The 26,523-nt window shown below is 35.5% G+C and overlaps 1 protein-coding gene across 1 annotated transcript in view; it reads left to right on the top strand.

Moving 5' to 3' along the window:
- ADGB (androglobin) overlaps positions 1-26,523 on the top strand; it is a 249,984-nt gene that overhangs the window by 165,867 nt on the left and 57,594 nt on the right. The window contains exons 27-29 of the mRNA XM_011959441.1: positions 5,088-5,272; positions 16,458-16,657; positions 21,531-21,642. Coding sequence (XP_011814831.1) covers positions 5,088-5,272; positions 16,458-16,657; positions 21,531-21,642 — 497 coding nt within the window. The remainder of the gene's footprint in view (positions 1-5,087; positions 5,273-16,457; positions 16,658-21,530; positions 21,643-26,523) is intronic.

Genomic DNA, 26,523 nt, shown 5'->3' with positions numbered 1-26,523 from the left:
GTTTTTTGAGACAGAATCTCACTCTGTCACCCAGGCCATAGTACAGCGGCATGATCTTGGCTCATTGCAACCTCTGCCTCTGGGGTTCAACTGATTCTCATGCCTCAGCCTCCCAAGTAGCTGGGATTACAGGTGCATTCCACTAAGCCTTGTTAATTTTTGTATTTTTTGTAGAGATTGGGTCTTACCATGTTGTCCAGGCTAGTTTCAAATTCCTGGCCTCAAGTGATCCACCTGCCTTGGCCTCCCAAAGTCCTGGGATTGCAGATGTGAGCAACTTCTCCCAGCCCGTTAATTATATAACAGAAAAGATGTTAGAACTTTATTATTTTTAAATTGTATTTAATCATAAAAGACATGGACTATGAAAAAAAGAAACTTCACTCAAGGCAGCAGTGTGTTGAATGAATGAAAGGGGAGCACAACCGGAGGGGGGAAACCAGGTAAAAGCCTTTCAATAACCCAGGAGTGAGATTATGGTAGTCTGAAGTAGGGCAGCATATTGACCTGCGAGGACTCTGCCGTAACAAAAGTCCACACGCTGGGTGGGTGGCTTCAGCAATAGATACGCATTGTTGCAGAGCTGTGGAAACTATTAACAGAAGTGTGAGATCAAAGAGTTAGAAAGATTGGTTCCAACTGAGGCTGTGGGAGACAACCTGTTTCATGACTTTTGCCTGGCTTCTTGTAGTTTGCTGGTAATCTTTGGTTATCCTTAGCTTTTAGAAGCATCACATCTATCTCTGCCATCATCTTCATGTGGTGTTTTCCCCTGTATGCCTCTGTTTCCAAATTTTCCTTTTTTTTTTTTAGAGACAATCTTGCTTTGTTGCCCAGCTGGAGTTCAGTGGTACAATCATGACTCACTGAAAACTCTAACTCCTGCCTCAGGCAATCCTCTCACCTCACCATAGCTGGTACTATGGGAATATGCCACCATGCCCAGTTAATTATTTTTTTAATTTTTTGTAGAGACAGAGTCTTGCTATGTTGACCAGGCTGGTCTCAAACTCTTGGCCTCAAGCAATCCTCCTGCCTTGGTCTCCCAAAAGTGCTGGGTTTACAGGCACGAGCCACAGTGCTCAGTCCTAAATTTCCCCTTTTTTAATGAGGACACCAATCATACTGGAGTAGAGCCCACTCTAATGACTTAATTTTAACTTGATTCTCTGCAAAAGACCCTATCTCCAACTAGGTGACATTGTGAAGCACTGGGGGTTAGAACTCCAACAGATCTTTGGTGGTAGGAGGGGACACAATTCAACCAATTACAGCCAGTGACAGGGAATCTGGAGAGAAGAAAAAGGATTTTCAGATATTGAGGTAAAATTGACAGCCTTGCTGGAGTTCTAGAGTTTGACTTGGGAAATGTTTGGATGATGTCATTTACTTAGAGGGGAGAAGCTCATTTGCAAGGTGGGCCATAGGAAGACAACGGATTCCTTTTCAGTTTTTAAATGTGGTGGTCTAGTGAAATAGCCAAGTGATACTGCATAGGTAGTTCCACTGTAGATATTGATTTGGGAGTCATGATTCTGTTACTGTTCCTAAAAGTGCCCAGGAAAGTTTGTAAAATGAGAATCAGACCCAGGACAGAACGTGAAGACTCTCTGATGTTTGTGGGAATGCCTGTCAATGGAAGCAAAGCAGCCCCCAAATAGGAGGGAAAGTATAAAAGTTGCTGTGCTCGTAGGGGAAGAGTTTTTAAAGGAGGAGGAAATCCGGGTCCAGAGAACACTGTCAAGTTCTCCTGAGAGGTAAAAGAAGAAGAGAACCAAAGTTTCTATAGGATGGTGACAAACTCCTTGAAACCTTGGCAAGAGTAGGTTTAGCACCTGGTGTGTTAGTCCATTCTCACACTGCTATAAAGACATACCTGAGACTCGGTAATTTATGGAGAAAAGAGGTTTAATTGATTCACAGTTCTACAGTATGTACAGGAGGCATGGCTGGGGAGCCTCAGGAATCTTACAATCATGGCAAAAGACGAAAAGGAAGCAGGAACAATCTTCACATGGCAAAGCAGGAGAGAGAGAGAGAGAGAGAGAGAGAGAGAGAGAGAGAGAGAGAGAGAGAAAGTGCTGTACACTTTCAAACACCCAGATCTCATGAGAACTCACTCACTATCATGAGGACAGCAAGGGGGATTTCTGTCCCCATGATCCAATCACCTTCCACCAGGCTGCTCCTCCAACACTGATTATCATAATTCAACATGAGATTTGAGTGGAGACACAGAGCCAAACCATAACACCAGTGTTGGTGATGGAGTAAGCACGTGGAAGATGGTAAGATGAGGAGAGTGGAGGCAGACAACTCTCTTTAGGTGCTGAGCTGGGAAGTTGGCAATGCAGTAGAGGCTGGACTGCAAGGTGGGCTGAAAGTTGTGTTGGTTTGTGTTTTTGCTTTGTTTTAATCTGTCTTAAAGATAGGAGAGAACTGTACTTATACACAAGCTAATTTCAAGGAGGAATAAAGAGTGGGGTCTTTTTTTTTTTTTTTTTTTTTTTGAGATGGAGTCTCGCCCTGTCGCCCAGGCTGGAGTGCAGTGGCCGGATCTCAGCTCACTGCAAGCTCCGCCTCCCGGGTTTACGCCATTCTCCTGCCTCAGCCTCCTGAGTAGCTGGGACTACAAGCGCCCGCCACCTCGCCCGGCTAGTTTTTTGTATTTTTTAGTAGAGACGGGGTTTCACCGGGTTAGCCAGGATGGTCTCGATCTCCCGACCTTGTGATCCGCCCGTCTTGGCCTCCCAAAGTGCTGGGATTACAGGCTTGAGCCACCGCGCCCGGCCAAGAGTGGGGTCTTTTTAAGATACAGGAGAGGGGCCAGGGGTAGTGGCTCATGCCCGTAATCCCAGTACTTTACAAGGCTGAGGAAGGAGGATTGCTTGAGCCCAGGAGTTCAAGAACAGCCTGGGTAACATAGTGAGATCCTGTCTCTACAAAAAAGAAAAATTTAGCTGAGCATGGTGGTGCATACCTGTAGTCCCAGCTATATTGGAGTCTGAGGGAGAAATATCATTTAAGCCCAGGAGTTCGAGGTGCAGTGAGCCATGATTGCACCACTGCACTCCAGCCTGTGCAACCTTTTTCATATATATATAGAGAAAAAAGTGTCGTCTTTTAGTATCGTCATATATATGAGAGACATGTTACTCAGAAAAGCAAATTTCTAGAGAAATTAAAAGTTGATCGAATCCTGAGCATTTGTGAGGAATCACCTAAAATGAGAACAAAAAGCCAACTCTTTAATTGCATTAAAAGGGGAGTTGGAAAGAATGAATTAGACTGCATGTTTCTAGTCTTTTTGCAAGAGGTTTCCAAACTACTGGTGAGGGGTGAAGGTGGAGGTTGTGGCTACTACTTTAATTTCTCTGTATTTTTGTGAATCACAGAAAATGCTATTATCAGTGAAGCTCCAAAGGCTTCTGCCAGGGGTGCTTTTTGTGTAATAGAGAGGGTAGACGTGGCAGTAGTTTGCAGATCTATTAAGAGGTTTGGTGGCTTTTAGGGCTATCAAGTTTTATATTTGCTTATTTATTTTTATTAAGTTCCAGTGTACCTGTGCAAGATGTGCAGGTTTGTTACATAGGTAAACATGTGCCACGTGGTTTGCTGCACCTGTCAACCCAACACCTAGGTATTAAGCTCAGCATGCATTAGCTCTTTTCCCTGATGCTCTCCCACCCTCAACCTCCCACAACAGGCCCTAGTAAGTGTTGTTCCCCTCCCTGTGTCCGTGTGTTCTCATTGTTCAACTCCCACTTATAAGTGAAAATATGCAGTGTTTGGTTTTCTGTTCCTGCATTAGTTTGCTGAGGATAATGGCTTCCAGCTTCGTCTATGTCCCTGCAAAGGACATGATCGTGTTCCTTTGTATGGCTGCATAGCATTTCATGGTGCATATGTACCACATGTTTTTATCCAATCTATCATTGATGGCATTTTGGGTTAATTCCATGTCTTTGCTATTGTGAATAGTGCTGCAGTGAACATATGCATGCATGTATCTTTATAATAGAATAACTTATATTTATCTGGGTATATACCCAGTAATGGGATTGCTGGGTCAAATGGTATTTCTGGTTCTAAATCTTTGAGGAATCACCACACCGTCTTCCAAAGTGATTGAACTAATTTACGTTCTCACCAACAGTGTAAAAGAGTTTCCATTTCTCCACAACCTCACCAGCATCTATCGTTTCCTGACTTTAATAATCGTCATTCTGACTGGCATGAGATGGTATCTCATTGTGGTTTTGATTCACATTTCTCTAATGATCAGTGATGTTGCGCTATCTTTTATGTGTGTTTTGGCCACATGTACGTCATTTTTTGAGAAGTGTCTGTTTATATCCTTTGTAGGGCTATCCAGTTTTATAAGTGACTGCTTATTACGTCTAAACAAAAAGTTGCATGTTTTAAATCTAGGATTTGATGATAATAGAAGTTCTATTTCCTTTTGTTTTACAGTACTATATTGGGATCCCTTGCGAAAGTCTGTAACTCCAGTATTTTCAGGATGTTAGTGAACTTTACAAAGTAGTTTTACTTTTAGGTTATCATATCAGAAAATTAGACAGTTTTCCTTACTGTATTGGTCTGTTCTTGTATTGCTATAAAGAAATACCTGAGACTGGGTAATTTCTGAAGAAAAGAGATTTAATTGGCTCACAGTTCTGCAGGCTGTACAGGAAGCATAAAGCTAGCATCTGCTTAGCTTCTAGGGAGGCCTCAGGAAGCTTCCAATCATGGCAGAAGGGGAAGGGGGATCAGGCACATCACATGGCCAGAGCAGGAGTAAGAGAGAGAGAAAGGGGGAGCGGGATACACATGTTTAAACAACCAGATCTCATGACAACTCACTCACTGTCATGTGAACGGCATCAAGTAGATGGTGCTAAACTATTCGTGAGAAACGTGTCTGCAAGATCCAGTTACCTCTCACCAGGCCCTGCCTCCAACAGTGAGGGTCACAATTTGACAGGAGATTTGGGCAGGGACATATATCCAAACTATCTCACTTACTGACTTGAGAGAAAGACCAACATACTTGCTTATAATGTTAACTCTTTTTTTCTTTACAGATATTCAGTTAAAGTTCTAACACCACAACCTGCTACAATACAGGTACGCACATCCAAGCCAGATGCATTCATCAAGCTGCAGGTCCTAGAAAATGAAGAAACTATGGTGAGCTCCACTGGAAAAGGCCAAGCTATAATCCCAGCATTTAACTTCTTGAAGAGTGAGAAAGGTTTGAGCTCCCAGTGTAAGTGTGCCTTTATGAGCAAGATAGTTAGATTCATAAACGGATATTTATATTTTCATGACACTTAAAAAATGAAAATAAAGTAGCAAGTAACCACTTAAATTGTGAAATTTGATAGTACAGTAAAATATTACAAGTATAGCATTTGCATGTCAAATTAGGCTCTGAAAATCAATATAGGCTTATTTTAAAGACTTTTCACCTTGGAGAAAATTTACTTTCCTATTACATGAGCCTTCTTATTAAGAAGTCAAATTTTTATTACTTTGAAAGAATATTTTTACTTTTTAAAATTCCTCATTATTTTCAAAAAATATTCTACGTACTAAAATTAACAAAACTAAAGTTATTACTTTCAATATACTATTCTCAATGAGTTATTAAATAAATAAAATAAATTTGAAAATAATGGTTAGCATTGCTACTCTGAGGTGTATTACTTAGTTATGTTAGTAACTTGATTCTGTAAAAGTCACACATTACTGATGTAGAATATTTGGAAAAATAGAAAATTACAAACAAGGGAACAAGAAATGCCTTATAATCATGCTACCCAGGGAAAAAAAAAAAAAGTTAACATTTTAGCTTTTTTGCCAAAACACACTGTAAATATTTTGACTTTTATGCCTTTATTCTCCATTTTTGTATTTCGATTTTAAGCAAAACTGGGTTCTTATCTATTTTGCCCATTGATATTTCTTCTTTCTTAAATCGTAACTTTTTTTTCTTTTTTGTGGCCTTGGCTGTGACCTTCAAACCAAGGTTAAATAGTGATGACGATGTATTTCCTTTTCTTAAGTAGGAACACTTGTGACATTTATCATTTATTATCTTTGTTGGTGGCTTCTAATAATTAGACTTTATGAAACTTGAGAAATTTTAATATTGAATGAGTTTGGAACATTATTAGTTATTTTTTGTTGTTGTTTATAGAAATCATCAAATTTTACTCCTTTGAGTTTAATAAGTTGAGTTTTAATTTTGAATCACTCTTGCATTCTTAGAATAAAACCTATTTCGCCATGATGATTTAATATACTCCTATGTTAGAATATATAATTTTACTCAGTTTGTTGCATCATAATCATCACTTTGTATCTCTATGAGAGTTTTTTTCCTCTCTGTATGTGCACCCGTACATTATTCTTTTCCAGTTCTCAAGCTGAAATTATAATGAATTATTGAAATTAATTTGAGAACTTTTTAGTTTTTCTATTTTGGAGTCTTTTAAATTGTCCGGGATTCATTTCTTTTTAAAAAAAAGTTATTAGCTTTGTCCCTAAAACTTTCTAAATCTGATGTTTCTGGGGGAGAGACTTGTTTTTTCTTTTTTACTATTTAAGAAAATAATTTCCAAGGTTATTTTTTAACTGCCTTTCATTTTTATAGACTATATTGTTAGTGAAAGTAGAGATTCACTTAGTATTTCCAATTTAACTGCATAAATTTGCATACAAGATTTCTTTTAAAATTTTTAAATATCTTCTCAAAAGGTTTGTATAAATATATTCTTTTTTTATTTATTTGTAAGTTATTCTTAATCAGACTTTTTTGAATTTGCTCTGTACTATTGGTCTTTTCTTGGAAAGAATTGAATTTATGATTATTCAAGCCTCAATGGCTCTTTCAGATTTGTAATCTACTTCATTAATATTTATATTAATCTTTTAAAATCCTTTCTCTACTTTTAAAATTTAGTCAAATATCTTTTCCTCTAGCTTTGCTAGTCTCAATTTAGTTCATACTTTAAATCTTGTTTTTAAATAAATATACTTAATGCTATACATTTTTCTAACTCTGGCTACATATATTTCATTATATTTTATGACTTAGAATGCTATAAAGTTTTATATGTAGTGTGTTATGTTAACCATGAGCTATGATTTATCTTTGACCTTTTCTTTAACCTTAGTGTTTATAATATTTTTAGAATTCCTAAGTAATAGAATTGTTTTATTTAGCCTATTTCTGTTAATTTCAAATTGAATTCTGTGGAGTTAGAAAGTGTAGATATATTTTCTACTTTGAGGATTTGATTGGTGTTTTTCCTGTTTCCTGATTCAAATCAAGTTTGATTACTGTCCCACTGAGGTTTACAAAGAACTCTATTTTGGAGGTCGTTTGATGTCTAAATGTCACATACACTTTCATAAAAGTCAAACTTGCTAATTACGATATTTAAAATGTCAAGATTATCATTTATATTTTACCTAATTGGTGTGTAAATTTGTTAGTGATGTGTATTAAGATCTTCTATTTTTATTTTTAAAAGTGTGATAACATCTCTAACTCTAATATGTTTAGTTTTACATATTTATATGCCATGTTGCTAGTTGTATAAGTTTCATATTTGCTTTATATTTTTTATGTATTGTATTTTTAAAATAAACATAAAGCAACCTCTTAACTTTAACAAGATTTCTTATCACTGATTCTTCCTTTTGTTATTCTTCCTTTTGTTATTATTTGCCTGTTGACGCTGTTCATTTGTTTAGTTTTCTATCCTCTACATGTTTTTGCTGTCAGTCTTTCTCCTGTAAATGGATATTTTTTCTACACAGTGATATATGGACTGGCTTTGTGCCCCGCCCAAATCTCGTCTTGATTTAAAATCCAAATTGTAATCTCCGCATGTTGGGAGAGGGACCTCGTGGGAGGTGATTAGACCATGGTATTTTCATGATAGTAAGTGAGTTCTCGCAAAATCTGATGGTTTTATGAGGGATTTTTTCCCCCTTCGCTCTGCACTCTCTCTCCTGTCACCGTATGAAAAAGGATGTGTTTGCTTCCCCTTCTCCTTCTGCCATGATTGTGAGTTCTCTGAGGTCTCTTCAGGAATGCAGAACTGTGTGTCAATTAAACCTCTTTCCTTTATAAATTACCTAGTTGGGCAGTTATTTTTAGCACTGTGAGGACAGATTAATATAAAATGCAAGATTCTAGTCTCTAAAATGGGGGAATGCAGTCCGTTTACATTTATTTTGATGCATATGCTTTTTTTGAATTCTTCCATCACATTGTATTTTTTAATTGATTGCATCTTCCAGTTGAACTTTTCCTAAGCTATTTCATAATCAGCACCCTTCCTGAACTCTTTTTCCCAATAGTGTTTATTTTAATTAAACGTACAAGCAAATTACTAGAAATAACTGTCTTTTTTCTATATGTAAAAATCTTTATATCCCTTTTCTACCTAATATCTGTATTTTTTCTTTTTTTTTTGTTATGTAAGTGGGCATTCCAGAGCAATATAGATTTTAGTGGTAACACTAACTCTTGACTCCCTGTCCCTCTCTCCTTAACAACTACTGGCAAGTTAGGGAGTATGAGCTGAGCAACAGGTCACTGCAAATGCTTTGATATCCCATCATCTTACACAGGCTTCAATAGTGTGAGTCTCTGTCTTTTCTCAGTCCAGCGTTCTATCCAGGAACTGCTCCTAGCTAGTGGGACAAAGGGTACCAATGAAGGTTTTATTATTTACACTAACTTGACTGGAGGCACTCAGTCTATAAAACAAATCCTTCCTATCATTCTCCCCAGAGCTTTCTGCAAGATAGACCTTGCTACATGTCGCTCTACTTCTGAGTATTGTTTCCTAAATCAGTTTTTGGTTTTGATCACTAACATCGGGTAAGAATCCCATCTCCAAGGAGACAAGGAGTACAGTTCGGGCTGTGACTTTAATCAAGATTTTAACACTGCTTTGAAATCTCTGTGTGTTTTTTAATTATCTCATTATTATGATTTATAGAATGTAAAATATTATATATACATACCTCTGATTATTTTCTCCCTATTTCATTCTTTCCATATTTCTAGTCTGACTTTCAAGTTTCTTCTGATTTTATTGCATAACTCAGTGTAATTGTGCTCACCAAACATAACTTCCGTCCTCCCACTGTACCAATATATTTCCCTTCTAAATGCCCCCAATAAATAGTCCTGCCCACTCGACATCAACATGTTCATCATTATTTTGTTCCTAGATTTTTAATTTTTTTTTTTTGAGATGGAGTCTCACTCTCTCACCCAGGCTGTAGTGATTTCAGATCACTGCAACCTCCCCCTCCTGGATTCAAGTGATTCTCATGGCTTAGCCTCCCAAGTAGCTGGGATTACAGGTGTGTGACACCACACCCAGCTAATTTTTGTATTTTGGTAGAGACAGGATTTCATTATGCTGGCCATGCTGGTCTCAAACTCCTGACCTCAACTGATCCACCTGCATCAGCTTCTCCAAGTGCTGGGATTACAGGTGTGAGCCACTGTTCCTAGATTTGTTTTGAATGCCTGTAATGATTTACCCATAATTCATCAACAAATATGATTAAGGGAATTTGTTAAATAAAATTCTTTGTATTATATGTTGTACCATTTACAAAATTTAACTTGTAAAACATACTTACTTTTATCAAGTGTTTTTTACAATTTGGATTTCCCAATTTGATTTAGAGTTATAATAAATTATATAAATATTTTCAATATTCAATAATATTTGCTATTTTAGAATAAGCCCTAGTTGATTGTGGTGTGTTATACTTTTTTTAAAAAAATAGATTCTGTTTGCAATTATTTTACTGGGGATTTTTCATACATATTCTAATTAATAAGTATAGTGAACAAATATGTTAATAATATATTTATTAAATGCTTATATAGATTGAATTTATCTCTGTTCCTTAACTGTTTAATTCTGCATGGATCTTTGAACATACTCTATCTCTCTTTTAAAAATCGTATATTATATGATATCCATTTGTAGAAAAGTCTTTTGTTCCTGTTCTTTTAATTACTAGTTACTGTACAATACCCCAAATGGTCTTAGCAGGGAGTTTAACTCCAGCCTTCCATGAATAGTAAATCGAAGCTTACTTGGACAGCAAGATGCACAAAGAAGTAAGGATCCTTCTTTCCGATCCTTAGAATAATTTTAAATTATTTAAATTTAAAACTTTTAAAATTTATTTTTACTTTAAATTTAAATGTTAATGTTTTAAATACTTTTAAATGAATAAGAATCCTTAGAATGCTTTTTATTTGGAAAGAAAAATAGAAGCCCTTAAAGGAGGGCTGCCTTCATCCTGTCCTATTAACCTTGGAAACAACGTCCAACACTTGTCCTTCACCCCTGAATATCTCCTGGGTTGTTTTCAGCACTTATGTTCAGCACTCCTTTGTGGTTTCTCATTCAAACTTGCCCGCCCTCCATTTCTAGTTTTTTCTTTAGATATGTTAAGACCATTAATCAGATAATGTTTTGTCAGTCGGAATGCTGTTTATAACTCTTTAAAATGGCTATTTTCTTTACTCAGGTACTTTTTACACTGGTATTTTAGTTTAGTTCATAGAGGGAACTCAATTCCAAAACCTTAGTGGGCACATATGTGCAGCTCTCCTATGCTATTTGTGACCTCATGCTTTTTCTTTAATTAGCTAATTACCACCACCAATTTTCTCTGAAATGTTTAGGTTCAAATTCTTGCAGGTAACACTGTCTATAGTTTGTCATCTAGTTTAATCATTGTTTCATTCAAAATTTACCATTTATAAAAGAAGCATACATAAGTGTTTAAAACCAATTTTTATAGGTTTACCTCTGGCCAAGAAAGATACAGAAAAATTGAGCGGAAGGGTAATTGGTTCAGAGATCAGAAATTGATCCAAAAGTAGAGCCAACATCTATGACGGCTCTTATTTTACACATACTCCTATTTTACCATTAGTATTTCCAGATGAACTTTAACACAGTTTTTCAAGTTTTCTCAAAACACACAGAAATCATTGTTTTTCTTCTGACTGCTTTGAATATATAGATACCTTAATTTAAGGAAAACTGACATTGCTACAATAACGAATTTGCATGCAAGGAAAGGCTATTTGCATTTCTTCATGACCTCTTCTATGTTTCACAGAAAAGATTGAAAGGTTTCTCCATACAGATTGATAGAACTACTATTGTGCATTAGATAATTTCTTCATTTAGACTTCAAACAGGGTGTTGTTTTAAAATTGATGCTATTAATTTGTGTTTATGAGTGATATAAGCAGACACTGAATTTAAAAATAAACATTTTTCATGGCTTCTCTTGGAAACAAATCCATTTACGTATCCTTTACTGTATATGTTTCTGGAGTACACCCACCAAAAATAATAACACATGCAAAAACCGTGTGTGTGTGTTTTTGCAGGATATGACACACTACCTTGATAAGTATTCTGTACACAAACACTCTTACCATGTGCTAAAGGAGAGGTAAACTTCATTGCAAGGATGCAGAATTTCAAAGTGAGCCAGTCACAAAACTTAATACAGACTTCTTTAGGTTTTGTATCATATCATAGGAATTTACAGAATATCTGTATATCTTATAATTCTTCAAGAAGAAAATCTTTTTTTTTTTTTTTTTTTTTTTTTGAGACGGAGTCTCGCTCTGCCACCCAAGCTGGAGTGCAGTGGCCGGATCTCAGCTCACTGCAAGCTCCGCCTCCCAGGTTTACGCCATTCTCCTGCCTCAGCCTCCCGAGTAGCTGGGACTACAGGCGCCCGCCACGTTGCCCGGCTAGTTTTTTGAATTTTTTAGTAGAGATGAGGTTTCACCATGTTAGCCAGGATGGTCTCGATCTCCTGACCTCGTGATCCGCCCGTCTCGGCCTCCCAAAGTGCTGAGATTACAGGCTTGAGCCACCGCGCCCGGCCAGAAAATCTTATATTAACACGCTATAAAGTTAATACAAAATTTGTAATTTTTAATGTTTTGTAAAGTTGTAATTTTAAAATTTGTAATATGGGAAATTTATAATTTTTCATAAAATTTACATTCTAGATAATTGAGTATTTGGAGAAGCCCTATAGACTAGAAATAATGCTGTATTTTATTTCATATGGTTATATAAGGGTCCTACAGAGAATCATCTGTGATATGCCCAATCTTTAAAATTCAAGGATGACTTTTAACAAATAACCTGTGTATCTAATTTTCTGAATGTGTACATGCATATATATTAAACAAATGTTTAGAAGTAGAACTACTAGGTCAATGAATGGGTACATGCATTGTTGTTTTCTCATACATTGTCTAGTTGCCCTCTACTGAGTTTGTGTAAATTTATCCTTCTTTATCCATACTCCCCTGATTGATAGAGTTATATTTCTTGACTTTTGTCATCTGAATGCTAAAAGTATTGATTTATGTTTCATTTCTCTTTAGTGAGGTTTGAACATGTTTTTATGTGTTATATTTCCTCTCTTTGTATTACCTTCTTTGCAAATTTTTAAGTGCTTTCCCATTTTTTTATTGAAGTTAGCTATTTTTTTCTAGTTGATTTATAGAGTCTCATACATTAGGGAAATGTGCCCTTTTTCCTATGTGTTTCTAATTTTTGTGTAAAAAATGAGTTATGAATTAATGACTAACAGATCGATGGAAGGAAGTAAAGGATAGGACCTTTGTGTCATACATTTTAAATTTTTTATTAAAGTATAATTTATATACAGCAAAAAGTATAAATCAATGTTTTTATAGTACATACTTTAGTGTGACCTACACCCCTAACAAGATATAAAATATTTCTGTTACCCAGAAGATACTTCAGGCCATTTTCATTCAATTTCCTCACCCTCAAAGAGGCAATCACTGTTTACATTTCCATCACAATAGACTAGCTTTGCTTGTTTTAAAACTTCATAAAATTGGAACCATATAGTATTTATCTTTTGACACTGGCTTCTTTTGCTCAGCATAATTTTTTTAAGTTATATCCATGTTATTGCATATAACACTGTTCTATTTCTACCTATGTTTCTGAGTACTAATTCCATTGTATGGAGATACCACACTTTGTCTACCCATTCTCCTTTTGGGCATGAGGGTTTATTAGAGTTTTTTGATATGGTGATATGGTCCTTACCTCAAGCTGGTAAAGACATGCTTGTACAAATCCTTTTTTGGACTCATGTTTTCATTTTGCTTGAATCAATATTCAGGAGTTGAATTCATATGTCAGAGTTTGACATATGCATACATTTATTTTAAAATGGTAAACAGTTTATCAAATGAATTGTATCATGTTACATTCCCAACAAGGTATAGAAGTTCTGGTTTCTCACATTTTTTTCTCACATTTATTGTTGTCAATGTTTTTAATCCATCATTCTAGTGTATATATTGTACTATTTCTTTGTAGTTTAATTTGCATTTCCCTTCTGACTAATGACGTTGAGCATCTTATGTGTGCTTACTGACCATGTGTATAACTTATTGATTGCAGGATTTATTCACACATTACACACCCACATTTTTAGTGAGGTGTCTTTATTATTATTAATCTGTTCATATATTCTGTATCTTCTGGATACAAGTTCTTCATCAAATGTATGCTTTGCCAATATGATCTTTTAGTCTAAGCTTTGTCTTTTCACTTCCTTAACAGCAACTTTAGAAGAGCAAAAGCTTTTAATTTTTATAAAATTGGAGTTGTTAAAAAAATCAGTGCTATTTGTATTTTATCTAAGAAATCTTTACCTAATCTAGGATCATGAATATTTTCTTTCATGTTTTATTCTAAAAGTTTTATAATCTTAGCATGCATGTTTACTTTAATGATACATCTTGAAATAATATGTATGTATGTTTTAAGGTAGGCAGTCAAAATTATTTTTATTCCCATGTAGATATCCAGTTTTTCTGGCACTGTGTAATGGAAAGATGATATTTTCTCCATTGAATTATCTTGACATTTTAGTCAAAAGTCACTTAATCATGTGTATGGGTCTACTTTTGAACTCAGGATCAACTGATCTAAATGACTACTCTTCTTCCAACACTGCATTTTCTTCAAAATTGTAGCTTTTAATTGGAATTGGATTGCATTGAACTTGGGAAGCACTAACTTCTTAACAAAACTGAGCTTTCTGGTCCGTGAACACAGTACATCCCTCAATTTTAGTCTTCAATTTCTGTCAGCAACTTTTATATTGTGAGTCAGCAGATTGTGCATATACTTTACTATTTTCACATTTAAATGTTTTATTTTTAGTGGTGCTTTACCTAGGACTAAAAATACATACTTTACGCAATTTGATATCTGTATTCATTCTCCCGGACTGCTACGGCAAATTACATAAAGCGGATGGCTTAATACAATGAACATTCATTCTCTTACAGTTCTGGAAGGCAGAAGTCTGAAATCAACATGTTATCTAGGTCATACTGCCATTGAAAGCTCTAGGAGAGAATCCTTCCTCCTTTCTTCTAGCTTTTGGTGGATCCTGGTTTTCCTTGTCTTGAGACAAATTAACTCTGCCTATCTCTGCCAACATCTTCACATGACCCTCTTATTTGTATGTCTCTGTGTTTTACCATTTTTCTCTGTCCTTTAAGGATACCCATCATTGGATTTAGGGTTTATCCTAATCCAGGTTGATGTCTTCTTAGGATCTTTTTCTTAATTAGAACTGCAAACACCCTTATGTCAAATAAGGTCACATTCTAAGTTATTGGGTGGACACACCTTTTTTGGGGCATCACTTTTTCACCTCCCACAATATCATACCATGAATCACTTATCCTCTTTTCATGTTTTTTTCACTCTGTGGTTCTATTTCAATCATTTCTATTGCTTGTATTCAAGTTTACTAATCTTTTCTTCTGAATTTGACAATATGTTGTTTAAGTCTATCCAGATATTTTTTATTTAAGATATAGTCAGATCTGGAATTTCATCTTGATTCTTCATATATTTCATTTTTCTGTGATACCCACCATTTGTTCACTCAGTATGTTCATCTTTTTCCATAAATCCTTAAGCACATTTTAAATAGCTTTTTTAAAGTCCTTGTTTGATGAGTCCAACATTTTTATCAGCTTTGTGTCTATTTCTATTGACTATTTTCTCAAGTTATGGTCACATTTTCTGCTTCTTCATATATCATATTGACTGTGTGCTGTATATTGTTCGTGCTACACTGCTAAGAGTCTAGATTATGCTCTTTTAATTGAAAGAGCGTTGAATCTTGTTCTCGTGGGCAGTTAATGTACTGGCAGCTTGATCCTGGTCCTGAGTTTATTAAGTCAGTACTAGAGTTGCCATGACTCTAGTGTTAGGGTAGCTCTACTCTTAAAAAGCTTAGCCTTTCTTGGGTCTCAAGTGAATGCTCTGCATATTCATTGAATTCCCTTCATTTTGACAAGTCAGAATTTCAATGTCTCTCAACACTGTGCAACTAACAGAATCTTCATTAAGCTCGCAACCCACTAGTATTGTCTGCCTGGTATTGTTCAGTGTTTGTACAAATGAAGTTTAGAATTCAGCTAAAGACTCAAGTGGACCCCATGTCTATTTCTGAGCTCCTTTACTGCTCATATACTCCCTTCTGGTATCCTACCTCAAATTTTAGTTGTCACAGGAGCCCCGCTCACCCATCTTTGTTTCCTAAACCTAGCAACACTGTTGTTCACTACTTTGGGCTGTACCTCCCTGTATACAGTTGGGAAGCTGCTTGCAGGCAGAAATCTTTGGAAATCAAGAGGTCGCTTTGTATGTTTCCCTTGTCTCAAGGATCACAGTCCTGGGCTGTATATTTTCCAGTGGCTAAAAACAGTTGCTTTATACATTTTGTCCATTTTTATCATTTTTTGAGAATAATCCCAATGTCATGGCTGGAATTAGAATATCCCTGGGTCAGTCATTTATGCTTTTTAACTACATGTTTGATGAATTAATTAATAATGTTCAACACATTTCCATTTTTAAACCTATCATCAGCAGTACTTATATTATCTGTTAATTAGAAAATAACTGAAAATTGAAAATTAAAGAGAAAATCTTTTATAAGTGTGATAATACATATATGTGGCATTAAACACAGAGAAAATCAGAGTGTGTGGCATTAGCTTAGGGTCATTCAGGAGGTACAAAATAAATGAGAAATTGTTGAACTGCTATATATACTTTTAGAAATAAGTGGTTACTCAGAATATACATTGTTCTGTGCATGTCACATACTGTTATAGTAGATTTCTTTAAGATCAATAAACCAGTCATACTGTTTTTTATCTCATTAAAACAAAAATAATTGGCCTATTCCTTTGAGTGTTTTATAAAGGAATCTAACTAATTTAGTCAATAATAACTATATATATCACATATTTTAACTTTTAACTTTGTATTTCTCCTATTCAGCTAGCAAGCACATTCTTTCATTTCATTCTGCATCCAAGAAAGACCAAGAAGTGTATGTTAAGAAGAAAACTGCTCAGGGAATTCAGAAATCCCCCAAGGGTAGAGCTGTAAGTGCAACACAAGACATTGGTCTACCTCTTTTGGAGGAGGAAACTACCAGTACACCCACAACAGAAGACAGTTCCAGCACACTACCACAGGTATATTAAAAACAATTGTTCGGTTGGACTGTTCCTAAAATCCTAACATAAAACAAAACAATATTATCCCTGAAAACAGTCGGTATATAATGTGTGGTGCTCCCAATGTATAGCCAGAATTGGAGAATAAGAGAGACTTGAACAGTTTCTCTGTGCCAAGATCTTTAAATACATGGCAATTGTAATCTGTACATGAACTCTATAATGTACCTGTAATTATCTAATATTATAGTTGGGCTATAAGAGGCTATATAGCTTAGAGGGTCACATATTAATAAATGTCACATATTAAAGGTCATATATTAATAAAACTTAATTTGTGTGTGCTTACAATTAAAGAGATAAAGGACTATGCATGTATTTATAAAACAGCAGACAAAGGCATGACCTAGCCATTGGAAACTAAAAAGCAAAATAAATTTAAATTAAATTAAAGGAATAGAAAAGAAAATAAAATGCCAGAAATAAATGATAATATCACAGAAATCACAATAAATCCAAATAGATCAAATTAATCAACTAAAATGCTAAAATTTTAAAGTTATATAAAAATAAGATCTAACTATAAGTAGTTCAAAAGTGACAATTTTAAACAAAATGCTGCAGAAAGTTTCATAATAGAATGATAGAAAAACATACAAATATGAACCAAGAGAGAGCTGTGATTATAGTTTTTTGTTTGTTTGTTTGTTTGTTGAGATGAAGTCTTGCACTATTGCCCAGGTTGGAGTGCAATGGCGTGATCTCGGCTCACTGCAACCTCTGCCTCCTGGGTTCAAGCTATTCTCCTGCCTCAGCTCCCTAAGTAACTGAGATTACAGGTACCCGCCACCACATCTGACTAATTTTTTGTTTTTTTGGTAGAGACAGGGTTTCACCATGTAGGCCAGGCTGGTCTTGAACGCCTGATCTCATGATGCACCTGTCATGGCCTCCCAAAGAGCTGGGATTACAGGCGTGAGCCACCATGCCTGGCCTGATGATAGTTTTAATATCTCGATACATATAGAAACATTATTTTAAAAAAGGTAGAATAAATGAAGTAGATGTGGCCATAACTAATATATAGGCATGTAATTATCTAGACACAATAAATAAAAAGCAATAACTATTAGAACTACAGAGATAAAAAGATAAGTAAATTTTGAATAATTGAAGATTTTAACCCATGCCTCATGGAAACTGACAGTTCAAGCTGAAAAACAAAATAAGTAAATGTAGTTGTGAGAATTTGAAAAAGAATCTAAATATGAGCTTAATCATTTAGATATCTATATGGAACTCTTTACCCAATAAGCAGAGAATATACTTTTTTAGCATACATCAGTTTTTTTTTAAATATCCTGTAATAGACAATAAATGGAAGCCTCAATAAAATCCAAACTATCCCTATCATATAGTATGTTATCTGAACATAACACAATAAAATAGAAACCAATAATTAACAAGGAGTTTTAAATCTTACAAATGATAAAACTAAATAAAATATACTAAATATACTAAATAATTCTTTCATTTAAAAGAATATTAGAGAATAAATTATGAAATACACAAGATTCAATAACAATTAAAATTTGTAAACAACGTCTAAAATAGTATTTGTTTACTGCCACTATTTTTAGTAGTAAAAATACAATGTAGCTTTTAGATTAATTCATTAGGAAGCAGGGATGATTAAAAACAAATGAGCTGAGCTATTGAAATCAAAATTCAAAAAAAGAACAAAAAAGTAACTCAAAGATAAAAGAAGAAAGGATTTTAATAATGATGAGAGCAGAAATCAATGAAATGTGGAATAAAAAACAAAAATTAATAAAACCCAAGCTACTTTTAAAGATTAATAAAATATACATACTTCTAGTAAAACCAAATAAGAAAAAGAGAAAAAGAGAGAGAAGATCTAAATTAATTAAATACAGAACAAAAAATAGGGTGGAGGTGTAACGGCAGACAATGGGTTAAAAAAATAAGAGTATTAGAAACAGCTCTGTGCTAGCAAATGTAAAACCTACAGGGTGGTAAGGGTGAGGGGGTGGCAGGCGCAGTGGCTCACACCTATAATTCCAGCACTTTAGGAGGCTGAGGCTGGTGGACCACTTGAGACTAGGAGTTTGAGACCAACCTGTTCAACATGATAGAGAAACCCTTTCTTTATTAAAAATACAAAAAATTAGCCAGGCATGGTGGCAGGTGCCTGTAGTCCCAGCTACTCCTGAGACTGAGGAATGAGAACAGCTTGAACTTGGGAGGCAGAGGTTGCAGTGAGCCGAGATTGCACCACTGCACTCCAGTCTGGGCAACAGAGCAAGACTCTGTCTAAAATTAAATTAAATTAAATTAAATTAAATTAAATTAAATTAAATTAAACCTGGGGGTGAGGGGGAAACACATAACTTCCTGAGGGTGGGGGAGAGGAGAAATTGCAGAGTTGATTCACAAGAAAACAGAAAATCTGAATAAAACAGTAAAGAATAATAAAATTGAAATGGTAATTCAAAGTCCTCTAAGTCTTCCCTTTCCAAAACACCATGGGCCCTTTTGGCTTTACAGGATAGGTCCAACAGACTTTTAAAAAGTAATTTGTTACAGAAAACAAACAATATAACTTTCTAATCCTTTTTAAGAAATTAATGTAAAATTTATTTATACACATAGGTGATAAATTACAAATAACATAATAGATATCCAATTCTAGCAGTGTATTAAGCAATCAAACAGAATTCTTCTCAGAAATTCAGAAATCTTTTACCATTAGAAAATCTATCAGTATTAGTCACTACGGTAATAGACTAGATGAGAATGATTGTATAATCCTGAAACATCTGCTAAAGTTTAACACCTATTTATGGATTTCTAAAATGTGCTCTTAGCAAACTAGGCATAGGAGAGAACTTCTTCATCATAAATGTTACATGCCAAAACTTTACACTTAATGGCCAAATCTCATATACAAAACCATTATACTAATGTGGGAAGTGTAAGTGTGTTCCGATTAAAACTGGAGTCAGAAAAGAATGCTTGCTATCATTGTTAGTATTTAATACTGAAATATTTTGATAATGGAAAGCCAGACCAATGATACAAAGAACAAAATAATTAAAAGATTATTCTAAATAATCATTGAATTATTCGCAGATAATATAATCACATGCCCAAGAAAAAACAACAGAATAAACAAACTTTAGAACTAAGAGATTTTAGCAAAATTGCCAAAGATATTAATAGTAATAACTAATAATGTATTGACTTACTTATTACTTACTATGCACCTGATACTATGTGCTTCACACATAGATCTTTAAATCTCCTTATCAACTCTTTTCTTTTCTTCCTTTTTTTTTTTTTTTTGAGATGGAGTTTCACTCTATAGTCCAGGCTGGAGTGCAGTGGTGCAGTCTCAGCTCACTGCAACCTCCACCTCCTGCATTCAAGCGATTCTCCTGTCTCAGCCTCCAGAGTAGCTAGGATTACAGGGATGTGCCCCCATGCCTGGCTAATCTTTTTTTGTTTTGTTTTGTTTTGTTTTAGACGAACGGTTTCTCTACCATGTTGGCCAGGCTGGTCTTGAACTCCTGACCTCAGGTGACCCGCCCACCTCAGTCTCTTGAAGTAAATATTCTTATTATCTGCATTTCACAGTCAAGGAACCTGGAGGACAGGAAGCTTAAGTGACTTGCTCAAGGCCAAACAGCTGGTTTGTGCTACAGCAGGTCTTCAGCCTAGACAGCTCTAGCTCATGAGGTCATGCCCTTAATCATGATACTGTGCTGCTACTACAACTTACAAAAATCAGTAGCTTCCCTCTACACTGGCACTATGCATTAGACATCGGAATATGATGCCATTAATAATAGCAACAAAATCACAGAATACCCAGAAATTAACCAAAATTATGTCAGTTTTCCACATAGAAAAGCTTAACACCTGAATAAAGGATACAGAAAGTAGTCCAACCAACTGAAGGACAGAGATGGCTTGAATAAATAGAGAAGCATTTCATGCTTTTCAGTGAGATGGCATATCAGTATAAAGATATGTTATCCTCAATCTGTCTTTAAATTCAATGCAATCCTAATCAAAATTCCCACTGTATTTTTCCAAAATTTTCTAAAGATACTTAAAATTCATAGGAATGAATAACAATTCACAAATAGCTAAGGAAACTTGGGAATAAAAGAGCAAAGTGTGTCTTAGTGTTTCCAAAGAGAAAAAGATATAGCAGTAAAAACAGTATTAATGAATGCATACATAGGTAAATGGAGCAATAAGAGAAAGTAAGATAGAAACAGATCCATATTTTTATGAAAATTTCATATAGAATAGAGGCAACACCATAAACCAATGAAGAAAAGATGGACTATTGAGAAGGTTGTGCTAGGAAAATTACATCTCCATGGAGACAAATAAAACTAGATCACTAGCTAGCATCATACATAAAGTTGAATTCCAGATATAGTGAACATTTAACTATAAAATTTTAATCCATAAAAATAATAATAAATAATGTAGGAGACTACTTTTTGTGCCATGATCACGAAGAAGAGAAAACCCTAAAGGCCAACAGCTTTGAAAAAATACTCAAACTCTATAGTAATCTTAAAAATGCAAAATACAATAACAGTGAGATTTTATACCCACTGCACTCACAAAAATTATAAAGTTGGGTAGTGGCAGGTGTTGGTGGGGATGTGAGGTTATTAAACTTTTATAAACTGTAGTGTTACAGGGTTTTGGAGAACATTCAGCATTATGTAACTAAATTATGACTGATCTGGAAAATTCTGCATTTATCATGTACCTAGCATAATAAATGACATTAGGCACATACCATGTGTATTCTTATTATTTTTAAACGTTGCATTTTATTTCACAGAATTACAAGTATATTATACAGTGTTCGGTGTTGTATAACAGTTGGCCTCTCACTGAAAGCCAGCTGACATTTATTCAAGCACTGAAAGACTTAAAGAAAAATAATGCCAAAGGTATGTCACCCTAAATGTTTAAACATGCACTTTACATTTGAATAATATTTAAATATCTAATAATAAATTGATTAGTCATGAAAACATCATTTTATGTTTTATTACACATTATAATTATATCATTTTATGTTTTATTACACAGAAGAATATCCTGTGACATTTCCTGTTGTGTTACTCGATTATATGTTTCAATATTTTTACCGCCTGTTTTATAAGGAAAAAAATATGATTAGTTAGATGTAATGCAAGCACATTTTGTCTAGTAAATAAAAATCACTACTTGATTATACTTTTGAAAATTTCAAAAATGTGTAAGAAATTTTTCTATTTATAAAATTATATTTGCCCATATTTGTTGAGAATATATAGCATTACATACAAGCTTTTAAAATATTTCACAAATTCTTCAATTCCAGAAGAATAATATTTCTTTTTTTTTTTTTAATTATACTTTAAGTTCTAGGGTACATGTGCACAACGTGCAGGTTTGTTACATATGTATACATGTGCCATGTTGGTGTGCTGCACCCATTAACTCATCATTTACATTAGGTATATCTCCTAATGCTATCCCTCCCCCCTACCCCCTCCCCGTGATAGGCCCCAGTGTGTGATGCTCCCCTTCCTGTGTCCAAGTGATCTCATTGTTCAATTCCCACCTATGAGTGAGAACATGCGGTGTTTGGTTTTCTGTTCTTGCGATAGTTTGCTGAGAATGATGGTTTCCAGCTGCATCCATGTCCCTACAAAGGACACGAACTCATTTTTTTTTATGGCTGCATAGTATTCCATGGTGTATATGTGCCACATTTTCTTCATCCAGTCTGTCACTGATGGACATTTGGGTTGATTCCAAGTCTTTGCTATTGTGTATAGTGCCGCAATAAACATACGTGTGCATGTGTCTTTATAGCAGCATGACTTATAATCCTTTGAATATATACCCAGTAATGGAATGACTGGGTCAAATGGTATTTCTAGTTCTAGATCCTTGAGGAATCACCACACTGTTTTCCACAATGGTTGAACTAGTTTACAGTCCCACTAACAGTGTAAAAGTGTTCCCATTTCTCCACATCCTCTCCAGCACCTGTTGTTTCCTGATTTTTTAATGATTGCCATTCTAACTGGTGTGAGATGGTATCTCATTGTGGTTTTGATTTGCATTTCTCTGATGTCCAGTGATGATGAGCATTTTTTCCTGTGTCTGTTGGCTGTATATTTATGACAAACTCACAGCCAATATCATACTGAATGGGCAAAAACTGGAAGCATTCTCTTTGAAAAGTGGCACAAGACAGGGATGCTCTCTCTTACCACTCCTATTCAACATAGTGTTGGAAGTTCTGTCTAGGGAAATCAGGCAAGAGAAAGAAATAAAGGTATTCAGTTAGGAAAAGAAGAAGTCAAATTGTCCCTGTTTGCAGATGACATGATTGTATATTTAGAAAATCCCATCATCTCAGCCCAAAATCTCCTTAAGTTGATAAGAAACTTCAGCAAAGTCTCAGGATACAAAATCAATGTGCAAAAATCACAAGCATTCTTATACACCAGTAACAGACAGAGAGCCAAATCATGAATGAACTCCCATTCACAATAGCTTCAAAGAGAATAAAATACCTAAGAATCCAACTTACAAGGGATGTAAAGGACCTCTTCAAGGAGAACTACAAACCACTGCTCAGTGAAATAAAAGAGGACACAAACAAATGGAAGAACATACCATGCTCATGGATAGGAAGAATCAATATTGTGAAAATGGCCATACTGCCCAAGGTAATTTATAGATTCAATGCCATCCCCATTAAGCTACCAATGACTTTCTTCACAGAATTGGAAAAAACTGCTTTAAAGTTCATATGGAACCAAAAAAGACCCGCATTGCCAAGACAATCCTAAGCCAAAAGAACAAAGCTGGAGGCATCACGCTACCTGACTTCAAACTATACTACAAGGCTACAGTAACCAAAACAGCATGGTGCTGGTATCAAAACAGAGATATAGACCAATGGAACAGAACAGAGCCCTCAGAAATAATACCACACATCTACAGCCATCTGATCTTTGACAAACCTGACAAAAACAAGAAATGGGGAAAGGATTCCCTATTTAATAAATGGTGCTGGGAAAGTTGGCTAGCCATAAGTAGAAAGCTGAAACTGGATCCTTTCCTTACTCCTTATACAAAAATTAATTCAAGATGGATTAGAGACTTAAATGTTAGACCTAAAACCATAAAAACCCTAGAAGAAAACCTAGGTAATACCATTCAGGACATATGCATGGACAAGGACTTCATGTCTAAAACACCAAAAGCAATGGCAGCAAAACACAATTTGACAAATAGAATCTAATTAAACTAAAGAGCTTCTGCACAGCAAAAGAAACTAACACCAGAGTGAACAGGCACCCTACAGAATGGGAGAAAATTTTTGCAATCTACTCACTGACAAAGGGCTAATATCCAGAACCTACAAAGAACTCAATTAAATTTACAAGAAAAAAACAAACAACCCCATCAAAAAGTGGGCAAAGCATATGAACAGACACTCCTCAAAAGAAGACATTCATACAGCAAAGAATAATTTTTCTAGTGAAAGAGTACTCTGGTTTATTTTTTCAAAATATAAACTACTCTCAATATTCCTGGCTAGGAAGCTTATTGCTTTCAAAAAAGAGAATCAAAAGGCAATCTCCAACAGCCTGTATCTGTAAGCTTTATAGCCTATTGGGCAATCTAATAATTGAATCTGAAAGAATGTGTATTTCCTATTTACGTTCTTTTTCAAATTTAAGCTAGATTGCCTTACCATAAAAATAATATATGCATGTTATTTTTAAAATAAAATAAACCCATGCAATACAAAAGGGCATAACATAAAATGTAAAAGCCTCCATTTCTTCCTGGGCCCCATTAACCTGAGTTCAAACACTTGAGGGTAGCCACCACCAAAGCGGGCTTTGTCATCATTCAGAATTTCTAGTGTACATACAACACACTTAGGATAAGACATAAACTCTTAGTCCTTTTTGTCCTCGAAGAAGTAGTAATTTTTATCTATTATTTATATTCCTCTATTAGAATGCAAGCCCCTGAAGACTGAGTTTTGTCCATTTTTGCCTGTTTCGTCCCTTGCACTATCCCTAGTTAGATTCCATACGCACAGTAAGCACCCCACAATATTAGCTGAATGAGTAAATGAAAGGATACACATAAGCTACTCCTATTATTATTACCCTTATTTATTAATTGCCAACAACTCTGTTCAGGTGTTTGCTTGCTTCTATTATCTGCCTGGACCTGATCAAGAAAGAGCTTAAACAGGTTTGTGTGTATAGAAGTTAAGAGAAAACTGTTATTGCTAGGCTTACTTTATTACAAGGTATGGATTATATTATGTGTCTTAAAATTCAAAGAAAAGCTATAAAAATATATGATACCAAGAGTTCCCATTTCCACTCAAATGTATTGAGTTTGCTTCCATAGCAACGCATCACAAGCAGAATCACATTGTGTGGCCTCCTCTGAGGTTGCTCTCTCACTGGGCAGGGATGTGTTCTTCCTTGATCTCGTCATTGCATCTCTAGCACCAGCGGGAGATGTCAATAAGTGTTTATTGAATAAATGCATGAACATGCCACACCAGCGACCTCAGGTATGTGTAAATCCTAATGGCATCCTGGCCTGCTATGTGGGCAAGATTCTGAGGCTGTGTTCAGGCTCAACGAGAAAGTTTTGTGATCTTTTATCAATGTTCCACATAGACACAGGAAGAGAAAGTGGGCAGACGCTGGGGTGGTTCGAACATTGTTTTCTGAACAAGTGGCTGTGCTACTGCTCCATAGTGTTATACATAAAAACACTTTCGCACATTCCCTGGATAGTCACGGAATATGAATTTTGCCAAAACATCTGCCCATTCTACTTCAACCTCCCCTCCTAAAGCCAACAGCCCCACAACCCAGCACACTGAGAATGTCTGAAATAGCAGACATGGCTTCGATCTCATATTCTTGCCTACTAGAAGAGAACACAATTATTCTGTGAGTAAATGTCATATGGAAGCTGAAAATTCCTTGCAGGCCACGTCTCAAGCTGAATACACCCGAAAACGCCCGTTGATTCCCTTGTTGTGGTTGCACAGGCAGTTGGCTGTGGCAATCACTTCCTTGCAGCTTGCTCCCTGAGGCTGTGTTTCCGGCCCAATTCCCTTCTCTGGGTCTTCAGCTGTGAAGGTTTCCTGGACCCACCTAACGTTGCCTAACCCCGTGTTATGGATTATCTACTGCTCTGAATTTGAGCCCTTTGATTATTTTGCAACTAACCACCCACACCCACCAAGTTCTAATGGAAAATAAATGAAAAAAAAAATCTATCAGTTGTTTATGTTTATTTCTCTTTGCATGTTACCGTGTTCTCTTTCTCTATACGTTTTTTTTTCCCTTCAGGTTGCCACTTTTGTTCTCACTTAAAGTAACCATTACCCTATCCCTACTTCCCCTGTGGTTCAAAGCAAAATCTGTTAGCTCGTACTGTGCCCCTGCCCCTGGCCCCCACCAAATTCTCTCTCTCCTTTTTCTCTATCAATTAACAGAAACCTGTTTGAAATAATGGATGGTACAAATCATGTGGTAATTTTGTGTTCCCCTGCTGCAAAGAAGTAGATAAAGTATATACCTAATACCAGTGGAATTAAATATTTTATGCTAAAGATTTAAGTGCAAATAAAATATCCACAATTATAGAAATGAAAGAATAGGCCTCCTGAGTAGCTGGGACAACAAGTGTGTGCCAGCATGCCCAGCTAATTTTTTAATTTTTTGTACAGATGAGGTCTCACTATATTGCCCAGGCTTGTCTTGAACTTGTGGGCTCAA

The sequence above is a fragment of the Colobus angolensis genome, unplaced genomic scaffold, assembly GCF_000951035.1.
Source record: "Colobus angolensis palliatus isolate OR3802 unplaced genomic scaffold, Cang.pa_1.0 Scaffold493, whole genome shotgun sequence".
NCBI lineage: Eukaryota > Metazoa > Chordata > Mammalia > Primates > Cercopithecidae > Colobus > Colobus angolensis.
The sequence above is the reverse complement of the archived record's forward strand: the minus strand, read 5'-3'. Positions and strand labels throughout refer to the sequence as shown.